General features: G+C 38.8%; 1 protein-coding gene and 1 long non-coding RNA gene across 2 annotated transcripts; one reads left to right on the top strand and one right to left on the bottom strand.

The window, feature by feature from the left end:
• Nucleotides 1-1,490: 1,490 nt before the first annotated feature.
• LOC113462665 lies at nt 1,491-2,686 on the top strand. Its single transcript, XR_003385504.2, has 2 exons — nt 1,491-1,888; nt 1,987-2,686. It is a non-coding gene; the product is annotated as an uncharacterized LOC113462665 (long non-coding RNA).
• On the bottom strand, nt 2,497-14,322 carry LOC103706174 (T-complex protein 1 subunit zeta 1). Its single transcript, XM_008790212.4, has 15 exons — nt 14,004-14,322; nt 13,841-13,904; nt 13,597-13,732; nt 11,838-11,989; nt 11,678-11,725; nt 9,748-9,840; nt 9,029-9,135; nt 7,902-8,016; nt 7,724-7,810; nt 5,115-5,319; nt 4,889-4,983; nt 3,344-3,412; nt 3,163-3,270; nt 2,929-3,047; nt 2,497-2,815 (listed from the first exon to the last, which is right to left on the bottom strand). The coding sequence occupies exons 1-15, from the start codon at nt 14,135-14,137 to the stop codon at nt 2,740-2,742; spliced, it is 1,608 nt and encodes a 535-aa protein (XP_008788434.1). The 5' UTR covers nt 14,138-14,322; the 3' UTR covers nt 2,497-2,739.
• Between the last annotated feature and the right edge of the window lie 1,486 nt (nt 14,323-15,808).

Below are 15,808 nucleotides of genomic sequence, written 5' to 3'. Positions count from 1 at the left end.
ATAATCATGTTTCACAATATGAATATTTTCTATTTCTATTGATATTGCATATGTTATTATATGACTTCTATGCATGTATTTGGTATATATATTTGTATATAGTTTTAATTTTTTTAAATATTTTTTGTTAAAAAAATTTACGCTTACGATGATTTAAAGAGTCATTAAAACATACATTAGCGGCGCTTATTTGTGTTGTTAATTAGAGACGCAAATAAGCATCACTAATATAAGACGCTTCAGCGCCGACGCTATTAAAAGCATCGGCGATTAGTGACGCCCATAAGCATCATTTGTTATAACACACAATATGAACCAAAAGCATCGTAAAATTAATTTTCGACGGTAGTATAGCCAACACTTTAGGAAGCATTGGTAAGCAAACACGCGACACTTTTTCACGTCGGCATGTACATTAAAAAACGTCGACAATGCTAGATTTTTCTGTAGTGGCATAAATGGAGAAAGTATGTGAAGATTTGTGCGAATATGTGTCTAGTCCGCTATCGGCTATGCACTGGATAGAACTTGAGTACTTTCATAGGACCAAAAAATTCAAATAATATCTTTTGGCTAGCTCTTTTGGACGAGGTCCTGAGTTGTTACAATCCGTGCACATGAACCATCACCACCCATATAGTGCGCTGGTCCAAACTAGATAAAGGTAGTTTTGCTTAAGATCATTTTGGATTTGGAAGCACGACAGTTGTTGTTTTGCTTTGACCCCTTGTCTCAAACGTTTCATGGGCATCTGGACGCCCAGATCAGCAAAACAATAGCAGATCCTATGACGCAACCCACGTCCCACCACAACGCACTGGCAAGAGCATCTCCAATCTATAATTCCTAGCTATGCTCACTATCTACAATTTAGACTATTTGGTATGATAAAATCTAGAGAACAAAAATGTCCGCACAGCAATCATTTGGCTAAGAAATTTAACTAGAGATATGTTTGTAGATACTTCGACTCCAATGATACTATCCTCGTCTCCACAATCCTAATTAGCTGTTGAAAGGTATCCTTATTATCTGACCAATAGTTAATTCGTCTAGACGTTCTTTTTCCTGGCTAGATCTCGGAGCTTCCGAGTTTCATCTTCGATCCAATAGCCAATTTGACTACCAATCTGATCAACCTAATCGTGATCCGGCGATTCTCATGTTGGATCACCATGGGACTTGACCACATTGAAGTATGAAACAAGCTACTGAGCCAAGTAGAGCATGTCATAATCCCCCCAAGAATTAGGCCCTATCTTTGTTTTTAAGGAGCAAGTCAAGTGGACCAACCTCGTGATGATAGAATCCACGAGTTTCACTATCGAGCAGCAAATTGGGAGACAGCAGATGGCCCAGGGCACATGGATAATTACGCGATATAGATGATGGGCAGTTTTGTAGACTTTTGGGAATGGTGATCGATGACCTGGATATTTAAAACATGGACCCCAGGCTTTGATTGGATGCTTGGCCTGTGGTGCTCCATGAGGTGATATCTTGCCTTGTAAAGCGACTTCTTAAGGCCACCGAGCCATTCATTACTCATGAGGCCGTGGCCTGCACTAAGACAGCAAGGCAATGCTGGAGTTCTTCAATGCTACTCTTTAAGTGTACGCGTCTTTCCTTGAAAGACAAATCTATCTCAGGTGGAGAGGATTCCTGCAATCCGGAGGCGTGGCAGGCTTCCATTGATCCAAGAAATTCTTGGCATTATCTAGCATTCACCAAGAATGGTTGGTTTGAAACTATAGTGGAGAACGGTTATCCTTTTTTTATTTGGCTGTAGAAACTTCCTACCTCTTGAATTGTAGGTGGCAGTGCTCCCAAGGATGAGCGTTTTATCTTCCATGCTGATGTTGAACCCTACATTCTTGCAGATAAGCTTGTAACCAGCTAAAATTTCTTTTGTTGGTTTAATATATTACATTATGTTATATATTTTTTTTTATGTTGATATGGTTTGTTTCGTATAATTTTGATAAGAGAATGGAAAGACTCGCCTAATGGAACCATCCATCCTTGGAACAACACCAAGAAGTTTCATCCCAGGAATTAGGCACCTGGAAGAGGGATGCAATCACTGGTTACACTTCCCACATGGACTTTCATGCATGAATGACAGCCGCATTCATCTGTCATCCTCTCCCAACGTCCCCAATAAACGAAGAAAATACTTGATGACAGATCATAATTATTTTAAGAGTCATGTACGTCCCCATGCTCTATTATCTTGTCACATATATGGATCATTCACACAAACATGTATTGGCCCATGCTTATTACTCGTATCACCATGGAAGCCATCTTCTTTCCTTTTGTTCGGTCTCATTGTCAAGCGATCCCCGCGAGCAAGCAAGATAGATGTTATGGGTGGCAAAACTAATGGAAGCTTACAAATCATCCAATGGATGTAAATCGCCCGCTACATGATCACTATTCGTAGGTACACCTTAGTCTAAACCTCTCGACTACATGCACTCAACGGATCACCAGTTCATGAAAACATAACTTCGTTTAGGATGTTCCTTGATAATTTAACAACGAAAGAGCCTACTGAAAAAGTACATGGATTTTCCAAATAGAAGAAAAAGATGATAGAAGTAATGAACATTTGGCTAGTTCTCTCACACTCATCTTCATACGTAGCCTGATGATCTGATCACATCACTAAAAAAGGAAAAAGCCAAAAACAAAAAACAAAACACCGTTCAAAACACAATCCATGGAGACAGTGACTTAACTAGGTTTCCTCATGTTGCGGCCAGCTCGAATCACTTCATCTACCAGCAGCAACTGGGACGCGATGACAGGTCTGCAAAATAAATAATCTCAGAAACTAACAGTAAAGCATGGTCAAAGAAAGCATTAAAAGGTGCCGCATTTTAATTGGTGTAATAACTGATGAAGCATTAGGGTCATACATACCCCGAGTTTATGATTTGGCGCTTAACCGAATAGTTGTCGAAGATACCCTCCATCTGGGGATCAATTGGCTCTCCAGTGTGATGGTTCAAACCCACAATGTTTCCTCTATCATGTTCACCCTTAAAAGCATCAATTACATAAAAATAGTCCAATCAGTTCATTATTAAACTCCTTTTTTTTCACGAACAGATGGGTAATTGAAAGGAAAATAATAAAAAATAAAACAATCTTTACCGTGAGAGCAATGATAACATCTTGTGTGTCCAGGCCAGAGTTTTCTGCTAGTGTCTTGGGCACAACTAGAAGTGCATCAGCAAATGCTTCCACGCCAAGCTGTGCACGCTGTTGAGAACAACATTGCCCATCAAGGTTACAGCTCCAAGAAAGTTGTTAATAGTTTTCACAGGAGACTTACCCCTTGAACGGTTTTCTTCACATTGTTGACCAGATGCTGCCTGGCTGCGACCTCAAAAGCACCTGCACCCTGCAAGCAGAAGCAATCATATAATGTTATCGCATTTCCTACAAACTTGAACTCACAATAGCATGAAGACTTGATTTCTTATTGAGTGAAGGAAAACTCAGAATTGTGGTTAGACAGGTAGAATTTTTTTATTTATGATGGAAAGACTTCGCCAAAGGGTGTCCTTAGCCCTTGCTTTTGACAGAACAACTAGATTATCAATCTCTGCTCTTTCATGAAGCAACTAATTCCGTTAAAGACATAAGACGTGCTTCTTTGAGGCATATAGCATGGAATAAGCCTTAGGCCTACTAAACACCCTTTGGACAACAGGCATAGCAAAGGAATAGCTATGCTCATGCCAGTCAAACTTGCTTACTACAGGCATGACTATTATTATTCCATGGAGGAGCTGTTATAAGCTATTCCTTCACATAAAGGCATTATTTATGCCTAACTTTTTTACATTTTTAAGGGGAAAAAACCCTTGCCCAAAGCTATTTCAAAATTTGTTGTCAAATGAAAATTAGAATAACTTGTGAGTTACCGCATAACTATTCCCAAAGGCATAACATTTGCTATCCCAATTTTCCTTATTCCCGAAACAGACGCAGCCTAAAGAGGTGAATTAGTACCAGATGTTTGCATTCCAGAGCTTGAGAACTAACCACATTCACCACTATAATTCCAATGGCCCTATTAGCCAATCTAGAAGCCAAAACCAAGATATAGAAAACATAATGAACCAAAATTACTGATTCATTATGAAATATTTTCCAGAGAGAGTGGGTTGACTTATTCAAGAGAGAACTTAAGTCAAATTTTAAGGATGAAGAAGATAATTAAATTTTTTTATGAAATATCCTTTCACATATAAGCCAGTGCTGAATAGGCCTTGAAAAGTGTTTACCATGGACGTGTGCAATCCAGAATAGGAACAGTTTGACAAAGCAACTAAGCGAGCATTATATGAACCCTTGAAACAAGGAATTCTCACAGAGTCTTCTTACAGCTATGGAAACATTAGCATATCGCAACAGACTTACGAGGAAAATCAATATCAGAATGACTAAGGATTATCATTATTAGAATCAGATTTTGTTTTCCTAGTTTTGACCTAGGAAACTTCCATTTAGGGTGGCGAACTCGCTTCTAAAGCTCCTCGGAAACTCGTCCCCATACTGGCCCCTAAATATTTTCTTACTAAAGTGTTTACTTACTAGATTTTTTAAAAGACCCACTTCCCTACCCGGGCTCAGAGTAAATACGCCAATTTAGCATTAAAAAAGAATATAAATATCCAATATATTTTTCAAACAAAATATACTGAGAGTACTATTTAAGTGGTACAACTGCTAGGAACTGTTTGGTTGTCCAAATTTCATTAGAACATAAAAATGCAAAATTGGATATGCCTGACAGGTTTTATAAAATATCAGAGAACATGATAAAAACATAAACTAAACGTAATTTTCTGAAAGATGTTCAAAATCTCACCATCATAACAGCTTCATCCTCAATTGTATTCTTGACAGATCTGAGACCATCACGAACAGCATCCTTGATTTGAGCTATGGTATGATCATTAGGCCCTGCAGGTGGACATGATGTATTCATGGTAACAATAGTCAATTACTCGTTCTAAGATATGGGCCAGCAATTTCCATCGGGCAATGTTGACTGCAGGATGCGAGGAAATCAAAGGATGTTGAAAGATAAAAACCTTTAATCAATATAGTACAAGAGTGAGGATTTTTCACATTCTCCACAAATGTGTACTTCTCTTCACCAAGGATATGCTCATAAACTAGCCCAGCCCAGCCAAGGCAATCCTCAGTCAAGTTCTCGACAGAATTAACAGCCTCTCCACCGCAAGCTAACACCAGCCTTTCCATATTCCTCCTCTTTGCCCTTCGAAGGGCGATTATCTACAGATGCAAGTAAAAGAAACATAGATATGAAAGCAAGGTTGATATGTCCTAACGGACAATGATCTCGGAGATATAAAACAATAAGGAAATAGATTCTAGTACTCTCAAGAACTTATAAAACACTAACAGACTAAGGGCAGCCAAAAATTCATGACTAAAAATACAAGGTTAGCAAATAGGGTTATTAGCACCGAGGTAAGGATACCTCAGGCCCTCAGTTTTACATAGAAAACATGAAATGTTAAAGAAGAACTACAGCCACCTGTCAATCTTCAAAAGGTAATTATGCTCTCTTTCATAAGGACATGCCACTGAAAATTTGTGGAAGTTATGGAGCATATCTATACTACATATAAATATGACAGTTTCGAAATCAACGAATATTCCTTGATCCATCTGTCCCCTCTTTTACAGTGGGAATACAGACTACCCCTCCCATTTATCTTAAAAAAATACCTTACTTTCTTGATCATCTTAACTAGCATGCGCGCTCTTTTCCTTCTTTCCCAGTCAAATCGGACCCTTTCATAAAAGTTGATTGAACTCCATCTCTTTCTCTAATTCAACTTCCATATAAGTTGGATTCTTTGATTCAACTCTTCAACAGATTAAACTTTATCACTTTCTCCTCACTTCCCTCCAACGTGCATAGCATGTGCCCTGTTGCTAGTATAATAAGCATACTACTTCAAGTTCACTTGAAAAATTCTTTCTATATTTATTTCCTGAATAAATATTGATAATTGATTCATAACTCATTTACAGAATTACAATTTTAGCAAGGCCATCAATTTTCATCTCAAGATTTGCTGACCACAAACAAAATCAGTTTGCATTTTCAATGTTCAGACTGACTGTAAATCAGTATATTTGCTGATTAATACTCTTATCAGTCACAATTCAACCGAACTGGTTTCTTAGCCTACAAACAAAGCAACACGATGGTTTATTATTCTACACAAGAGGCAACACTGACTGAATTCATGTCTGTTTCTTGTTTTGGCCTTTTGGCCAACTACTTTTTCAATCACCAGCTACTAGGCATGCACATATAAAAGAACATTAACAGTAGAGCTAGTATCAGTATATTGTCATGAATCTTCTTGTAATGTCATTCACATACAAATAAACAAGTACACTTCTGAAACCATTTCCAAACAGATTATTCCCCAGTAAGACTTTCTGCACTTTGACATCATTTTCAGGTCACCTCCAATCAGCTTAAAGTAAACACACTAATTTCAAGAGAAGTTTACAAAATAAAAACCTTAAAAGTGCAACAGCGGAAAATCAAATAGTGAGCTCTTCCTAGCGAACGTGGGCAGGTTTGCAATGGGAAAAGCAAATCATATCTAGGACAGGACATAAGCCAAGAAACCATATCAAGCATCGTCTCTATTTTTCACGACATTTAAGTGTCAAAGGGCAAACAGTTAACCCTATCAAAATGTAAAGTAGCCAACAGCAACTTCAATAATCAGCACAAAAATCTACAATTGTCTTCACTGGCCAGCAAGTCTCGACTGCTAGCAAACATGTGGTCACTCCCAATGTAATGAGTGACAAAGAAGCAGGATCCAAATCCAACAATAATAGCAAGTGAAATTCCAAACAAAAAACTCGTGCCAGATGAATATAGAAATATTATTCATTAATATTTTATTATTCACAGGAACCTGATTCAAGCATCCAAGAAAATTGATGCAAGCCTGCAAAGATCAAATTTTCTTGTTCTAATTGTAGATCTGATATTCAGTCCCACGTTAGATTTGATATTCATGGTACTTACGCAATTTTGCATGCACAGGAATGACTAGCAGAAGCATAGATGAGGTTACATCTCAAATATATGGCATTAAGATTCTTTTTTCCAAAAATGTGCAAGGACATTTCAAATGTACAATATTATGAATGACTCCAAAAAAATATGTCCATTAGAAGGTTGCAAATTACACATTCAAGATATCACAAATGAGAGAAAATGGATCAAAAGAAAGCACCTCCTGCTAGAGATGAACTTTTGCAGATTTAATAATGGAGTAATATGTTGCATCTAGCACTTGCAAACTCAGAGAGTATTTAGCATTCAGACAGCCAATGCAACTATGCAAGTTATAGGGAACTAACTACTAACTATGAGTATGATCTAGATGCCCAAAAAAGGGCCCCTTAAAAGCATCCCACAAACTGAAAAATAAGGAAACCCCGTTAGAGTGCCATCTCAGGTAAGCCAGCTGTGAGAGGGTGTCAAATCAAAGTTGGTGGTGCGTAAGGCATATCTATCATACTGATTGTAGATCATAATGAAGATTCATGTACTAGAATTACTACAAAATTGTGAAAATAAAATTAACAAGATTAATACTGTGAACATTGATCATCAAGTGATGGCATGACTCACCCCTGCCCTAGCTAGGAGGTCCAGAGATGGAGGGTCAATCCCCTTCTGATTAATCACAATGAAGTTATTGTCATTGCCAGTGCAAACCTGCATATGACAGAATGTTCATGTGAAGTTTACAGATATCTGTAAGATAATTGACATATTTAAGCATACTGATATGCAAAATAATTCTTACTTTATTCTTTAGTTCAATGATTTTCTTAACTCGCTCATCAACTTGGCGCCTTTCAGCAGCAATCATTTTTTCTCTCTGCTCTGCATTGGAGTAGAAGAACCCTGCATTTATTTCACTGACAAAAAAAGAATTATTAGTTGCAAGATAAATCAACAGAGTTCTCGTTGCCCATTAACAATACTTAATATGTTCTCCCTCAACAGTGATATGCATCATGTTTTGTTTGAAAAAGATTTCAGCTAAATTAATAAATATTAACATGAGTCTTACATATGAAGTAGGACAATATTAGTATAAGATCAAGAACAAGGCAACGAAACAACTCATAGGAAAAAAATCCAATCACCTAGATCTTGTTACTATGATTATAGCACATTTGAAATATTGAGGTCATCAATATATAATTAAATATTCTAAAATATACATGCCATATTATGATTTCTGGCCCACAAAGTAAGTCAATTTGCTAGTTCATCCTCTGTTTCCCTTCCATTTGTTGCTAGTTTCAAGCATAAGAGATACTTGAGACATTAACAGGATAAGACAAGTTGCAGAAACCTTTTCAACTACCTTAGCTCCACCAGAAAAGGACTGGCAATCAATCAGTGTACAAGATGGCTACACTCCAGATATTTTATCTTTTAGAAGACAAATCGCAGTCACTAAAGTATTGTAAAGTATGGCTAATAGACAACACAATCCAAACAGTAGCACGGCAGCACATGAGACTGTACAATTTGTTCTTTTTTCAAAACAATAGAATGAGAAATTATGATAAGAGCGGAATATAATAAGGATGCAGCCATTTGGACAACCATGGAGACAAGTCAAATGATGAAGACGACAGAAAATTGATCTATCTTGCTTACATGCATTAAAGTTCAGCCACCAAAGTGACTGCATACTCACATAGAAACATAATTCGACGTAAACGTAGTTCATCCTGTATATCTTATTTTCAGACTAAAAATCATAGGAACCTATAGAGAAACACCAAAATTCTTATGCTAAGAACGTATCAGGTTGCCAGAAAACTGACAATAGACGAGCTAAACCTACAGCATATTTCATCAAAAATATATTTGAAACAAAGATGATGCAACAAACAATTAGCTCAAGATATGCACCTTTTCTCATACTCCAAAGATACATTGCATGTCAGGATATAACAATTCTCTGCCCTTCGCTTCATATCAGGATGTCGGGAACCATGATCAAGGACAAGACCTTCAACCTAAAAAAATGAGAAAAATGAAAATGGTGGTGCAGCATACTAAGGAAAAAAGAAAGCAACAGATAATAGTTGAAAGAAAGAAATAAATTGATAGATTGAGTCAATTGGGAGGTTTAATAATTGAAATTCTTGTTTGTTTATATGACAAAAAAGCTAATAAAAAGAACAAAGAACATCAATTTGAAGGAAGCATAGAGGTTGCATTCTTGTCATCTACTTAGGCTGGCATTCTCCACACAACCCGTTGTATGCTTGTTTTGCAGCACTTGCAGTACCTCTTTAATCAAACAACTATTGCAGCAAGCACATTTTATCAAAAGCTTTATCAAAACCTTTTTGGTACTCTTGAAGAAGTATTATTACATTACTCACCAATATAACTAATAAGATCATTTAAAAAACAGATAATGAACTATAACGATAATATGTATTTGTTTAAGATCTTCCAAGGTGTTCTAGCATATGAATTACAAGAAAGCTCGGTTTCCCTGTTCTCACATTAATACCAGGTTCACCAATGAATAGTACAAAGCACAAAACACATTTTTCTACTCAAAGAAAGGAATTAATTGGATAAAAATTTGAGATTAAAATGGAATATCATAAACATACCAATCGTGTATCAACATCAAACTTATGACGCATGTGCATTATCTCCACCATAAATAGATCAATTGGTTCATCAGGCTTGCGTATACAGAGCACCTGTCCATATCAAAATAAAAAATTGCTCAATGCAAAAGGAACAGCTGCACATCATGAGAAGGCATGAGGCAAATCTATAGGCATGAACTTTACAATAAAGACATTCAATCTTCATTAGAAGGAATCACAATCAAAAGATCAATTAATGAGATGTCTACAAAAAGAAAAAAAATACACAACTGAAAAAAAAATGTCAAAGGATGAATAGAGTTGCCTAAAGCATCACTAACACCTTAAATAGTTCAGGAAAAACGAATTTATGAAAGCTTACATCTAGATTTGCAGTTAATCCAAAAGATTGCACGCAGTGTGAATTCAAGGGAAGAAGAAGAAAATTAAAATATATACACATGATCCAATATGTCTATCCATCATTTAAGCACCATTCATTTTGCATATGTACATGCAAAAAATTATCTATAGACAGGTGATAGGAAAAGAAAAAAAGAAAGAGTGAAAGAAAGCCAACAATTGTTTATGTAATCAAGTTAAAGCATACCAAGTAAAACCTAACTTCTATTACACCTCAGGAACATGTATCCATGATCAAATGTTGGATGAATTCATGGTAAGGTGCATCAAACAGTATCAATACTTCACCTAGTGTGTACATCTTGGTCATTAAATAGAATGAGAATTTCATCAGTGTGATAAAAGTTCATCAAACACATATAAATGTGCATGGGCAGCTAGGATAATTTTTTCTGTTAAAGCCTTGGAAGAAGACAGACTAAAATCATGGAGTTCTAGTAAATAAACACCATTACAGTAACCAAAAAAGCTTATTTCAACTTTTCTGGGTCAGCTAAACAAATTTTCTTCATCATAGATACCTAACAGCAATATACATTGTCACTGTCATCCAACGTATGCCGAAACGGCCCATACCGGCCGGTACGGGCCAGTACAAACCGGTCCGGCCAGCTACCGGTACGCCGGAGCCGTTGAAACCGGTACAGGCCGGTTCCTTGCCGAAGACGAAGAAGACGAGGAGAAAAAGAGAGAGCGCGGGGAAGAGAGGGAGGGAGCCCACCTTCGACCGCCATCGGAGAGCCGCGGAGGGGCGTCGGAGGCCAGTGGGGGGCGGCGGAGCCCAGCGGGGGACGGGGGAACCCGCGGGGGCGCTGCGGAGGCCGCGACCGCATTTTTTAATTTGGGGATTTTAAGTGAAGTCGGCAACCGATTTGCCGACTTCACTTAAAAATCCCCAATTTTTTAATTTGGGAATTTTTAAGTGAAGTCAGCAACCGATTTGCCGACTTCACTTAAAATCCCCAAATTAAAAAACGCGGCCGCGTCCCCTGTTTTTTCGAAACAGTGGACGCGGCCGCGGCCTCCGCAGCGCCCCCGCGGGTTCCCCCGTCCCCCGCCGGGCTCCGCCGCACCCCACCGGCCTCCGACGCCCCTCTGCGGCTCTCCGATGGCGGCCGAAGGTGGGCTCCCTCCCTCTCTTCCCCGCGCTCTCTCTGGTTCTCTTCTTCTTCCCCGGTTCCGGCGGGGAAGAGCTTCCGGTTCGTACCACCCGGAGCACGGTACGAACCGGCCCGTACCGGTCCGGTAGGCAACCGGTACGCCTACCGGACCCAGTACGGCGGACCTTGCTGTCATCTCCCCAGGCCATTGTAACAAGTCTTGGTACAAATGTTGTAATTATAACTGAAACTTGCTCCATGTTACTAAAGAAATGTTTCCCAAGATATGGCATAAGTTCTCAGTATATTATCCTAACTAATAAATTGGCAGTTATTTCTAATTATCCAATTATATGCAGCTGACAGCATGAAAAATAACACAAAATGAGCTCCCACTAAAGTCTGAATGCAAAGAACATGCTTACCGCATTAACAACAATATCAGTCAGTTGATCAGCCAACGCTTCATATAACTACAAGAAACAAAAATACAAAAAAATGCAGCGTTAGAAAGAAAACAGATGAAGTGAGCATCTGTATATCATACAGGGAAAAATATGATTCACATTGAGAAACATGTAATACCTTTGTCCTAAGAGTTGTTCTTGCTACCATTTTCAAGATTTCTTTGTCAGGCATCTCGCCCATCACAACAGGTGTCTTAAACTTCTCAAGAAATTCAAGAGTTGCTTTTTTTGCAATTTCAAACCCATCAACTAATACCCGTGGATGCATGCCTGGAGCAATGTCATTTCAGAACTCAAGGTCAGCGACAATAAATTAAATTACCCAATGTGTTTACCCATAAATGACTACTGAAAACAAGTTGATTTCAACAATTTGAAATTATTGGAATCATCATCAGAACTAAAAAACTTTTCTAGCATGGCACACTGAATATACTAGTGACTGAAAAGAAAATGTCAGCAATACAGGAAATATGTCTCCATCTTCTTATTTTATAAATAGAATAAGAGTATGATGGAAGAAGATTTGAAGATGTACAAGTGTATATTATTAAGTCCTACCAAGTCCTTTAACAAGAGGGTAACCATCAAAGACACACAAAGTTTTAAAAAAAAAATTGAAAAAAAAAAAAGGATATTCACATAAGTCGTCACTTCCTAAACAAAACAGCAGCATCCTTCAGTCCACAGACAGTAAAAATCTGACTATTTTCCAAGGTTTTCCTCATGATACAAACTAATATGTAATATATTTTACTAATTTACGAAAGTTTTCTTCATGGTACAAAACTAAATACATTATAACCCACCAGTGAAATTGCAAGGCACGCTAATCATTGCCATCACAATCATTATCATCATCACCACCATCCATGACCTTTCCCTGTATAATAGGATTGGTTTTTGGAATGCAATTTCAAGTGAAATCAACACAACTACATGAAAGGATTTTTAATTGAAATTTATGCCTGACTATTTACTTGAAAGCAGCATAATAACAATTTGTGTACATCTTTTGCTAAGAAACTTTAACCAAGAAAAGTGTCTGTCGTCAAACTAATGTGATAGTTCGTGGGTAAGGAGACTTGCACTTTATTGGTCATAGTTTAAGCTTACAAAACTATAAAACAACCCTTCAACACTACCCTGTATGTCAAGGGGGCCTAGAAAAAGAGAGAAGAAGATAAAATTATGTGATGAATCATGTTAAACTCTACGGGACAAATAGTTACCGAAAGAGTCAAATCAAAACACTATCAGTGCAACTGCCATACATGCCCTTAAAATTCTTCAACACTTCTCCTCTCAAATATTAATAATCCAAGTCAGCAAGTTAACATGTGACATGTCGGAAGCCCTCCAGTCTACAGCCTTACTTTCTTATGTTCTGGCTCTCCTATTATAGCATCAATGCCTCGAGGGGGTAACCCATTATAGCAAATATACCTTGAATATACTTGTAACTTAATCTTTAAGGGCTTGGTTGTCTGTTGGAACATAAATTCTCTATTGTGGAGGTGAAATCAGGTGGAGACAGAACCCACAATCCTCTGCTGGAAATTACATCTTTTTATTGATCTTCAAGATTAAGATAGTGTACGATCTTGAGCCTCCCATAACTCAAGCTGAAGATTTCTACTCGCCATTGTTCTTCGTTTAAGAGATGAACCAAGTGCCACAATCTTTTCTTGTCACCCCCTTGAATATGGATAAGACCCAGACGGTAAACCACTTGCAATAAACCCTAAGTACGGACCACAAACATATTGGCACTAGCTATATGGACCGAACCAAGATTAATTATTTTTTTTCTAAAGACGGGAAATAATTTTCCTCCAAACGAAGAAACAAATGCAGAGCAGGAATGCAGAGCGAACCTTCATCAATGTAGCGCTCCGACTGTTTCATGAGCTCCCCAATGAAGAGCACAGTGGAGGTCGTGCCGTCGCCGCTGGTGTCGTCCTGAGCAACCGCCGTCCTCGCAATCATGATGGCCGTCGGGTTTTGGATTTGCTGCCCAGAAGATCACAAGATCAAGAACCACCGAAGCACTGCTTCTTTCAAGAAAACGTTAAAGATTGCAACTTTTTTTCTAATGAGGGTTTAGAAGAAGAATCATACCATTTCCTTCAAGAGGGTGTTTCCATCTTTGGTGAGCTTAATGTCCCCCGCTCCTCCAACAAGCCTGAGTACATCCTATATTAGAAAGAGAGAGAGAGCGAGCGAGAGAGAGAGAGAGAGAGAGAAGAAAGGAGCAGAGGCGATGGGAGAGGAGAGTGAGTACATCTTGATGGTGCCCTTGGGGCCAAGGTTGGTCTTGAGGACGTCCTGAAGGCCCTTGGCGGCGTTGATGTTCATGTGGAGCGCTGCCGACTTGTTCAGGACCTCGGCGTTCGGATTCAGCACGCGGATCGACATCTTCGATTCCTCCAAGCAAAAGCACGAGATCCCCTCTCCAGAGACAAGAAGAAGGAGAAGAGCGGGGCGGGGTCGAGGAGACGGCGAGAGGGAGCGAAAGTAGGGTTTTGATCGGGCTTTCTTCTAGAGAGCGGAGGGATGGAGGGAATTAGAAGCTACTAGAGCCGCAAACCGAACCAGGCTGTAGCAGGCTCGCAACCGTTTATCATATTGGGCTGGTCCTTTAGCCTAATGTATAAATATATGTCCGAACAGGACGAGCCCATTTATTGGGGGAACTATGTGCGTGATGCAGTGCGACTTGCCGAAAAAAGCTAGCGCCATTGTTTAGCCTATCTGGGCCTATGGTCTCGGCTCTACAACCCCAGGAGTCCATGGCCACCCAAACTAGGGTTTGGTGACTTTCGTCATGGAACTCTTCGTCGCAGGTCACTATTAAAGGGATTGGATTTGCATCGCATTTAGAGACTTTCCTTGCCCATCATCATGGAACTAGGGTGTATGAATAGAGTTTTTTCTCACCTCCAAGGCATCCAAATTTAGCTAGCTAGGAATACCGGAACTTTGAGAACAATAAACAGTCCTCGAGATTCATCATGGCGCGAGCCTTTTCTCAAACTGTTGAGATCATTCACCTGCCTTCTTTGGAGATCTGTTAATAGCGAGGGACACTTGAGACTCCTCATCAACATTAGTTGCGACTTGGATGGTCTTCATCACTTAGGAGCTCCCACCCTTTAGCTTCCTTAAGGTGAATTTCGATGGTAGCATAGTTGATAGCGGTCGTAGAGGCAGAGCATGGTTTGCGATTAGAGGCTCTGACTCTAGACTCATTATTGCAGGTGGTAGTTAGATTTATGATATCTCAGTTCCTGAAGCAGAGCTCAGAACAGCTTGAGAGGGCATCAACTATGCGAGGCTTATTCTTATAGCTGACGTCATTCACCTTAAGCACGACTTAGCAATAGTAATTAAGTGCCACTGATGGATGGACACCCCTTGTTGTACGACATCTAGAGTTAGCATAGAGCTGTGCCTCCTTTTGAGCCATATATGCCTATCTGGAGATAAACAGTACTGCAGACTAAATTGCTTTCTATATGGCTAAGCACTCTAGTGGAGCATTATGGGTTGACTATGACTCTATTCCTTCTACTCTTTGCAACGTCTTGTTTTTTTATTTTATTGGATGTATTCATATTTTTTGCCTCATAAAAAAAAAAGATTTGATAGCGACTTTTGGCGGTACCGAGCACGAAGCGTTCTTGTAGTAGAAATAATGTTTTTATTGCTAAGATCACAAGACCGGGACAACCAAAGGCTTCAATAAAGCCAATATCCTAGGAGCAATGAACCTCCTTTAGCATCTTACCATAATAGTGAAAATAGCAGCCATTAATTTCATGTTTAAACATGAATTGGATTTTTGAGGAATAAAAGTATGATTAATATAACACATGTATATTTGCTACATACTATAGTATAATGTAAATAAAGACTAGGATCATTTGTTCTCACAATCAAGCAAAATCATATGCACGTGAAGACGAGAGCATTCCCAAGACCTGTAGCCCAACCATTGAATGATCCACAATTTCCAAGTATATTGGTCTTCCCTCTGCTCACTCTCCTTCATGGAAAGTATAGATGGAAAACTACATGGAAAAATCT

This window comes from Phoenix dactylifera, chromosome 2 (genome assembly GCF_009389715.1).
Source record: "Phoenix dactylifera cultivar Barhee BC4 chromosome 2, palm_55x_up_171113_PBpolish2nd_filt_p, whole genome shotgun sequence".
In the NCBI taxonomy this organism is placed as follows: domain Eukaryota; kingdom Viridiplantae; phylum Streptophyta; class Magnoliopsida; order Arecales; family Arecaceae; genus Phoenix; species Phoenix dactylifera.
Note: the sequence above shows the minus strand (reverse complement) of the source record. Positions and strands in the feature narration are given on the sequence as shown.

Coding starts and splice junctions, on each gene's coding strand:
- LOC103706174 (XM_008790212.4), bottom strand. CDS start 14,137: ATGTCGATCCGCGTGCTGAATCCGAACGCCGAGGTCCTGAACAAGTCG. Junction 7,811..7,901: donor TCATTGAACTAAAGAATAAA/GTAAGAATTATT, acceptor TGTCATATGCAG/GTTTGCACTGGCAATGACAA. Junction 5,320..7,723: donor ACCTCCTAGCTAGGGCAGGG/GTGAGTCATGCC, acceptor TTGCATCTGTAG/ATAATCGCCCTTCGAAGGGC.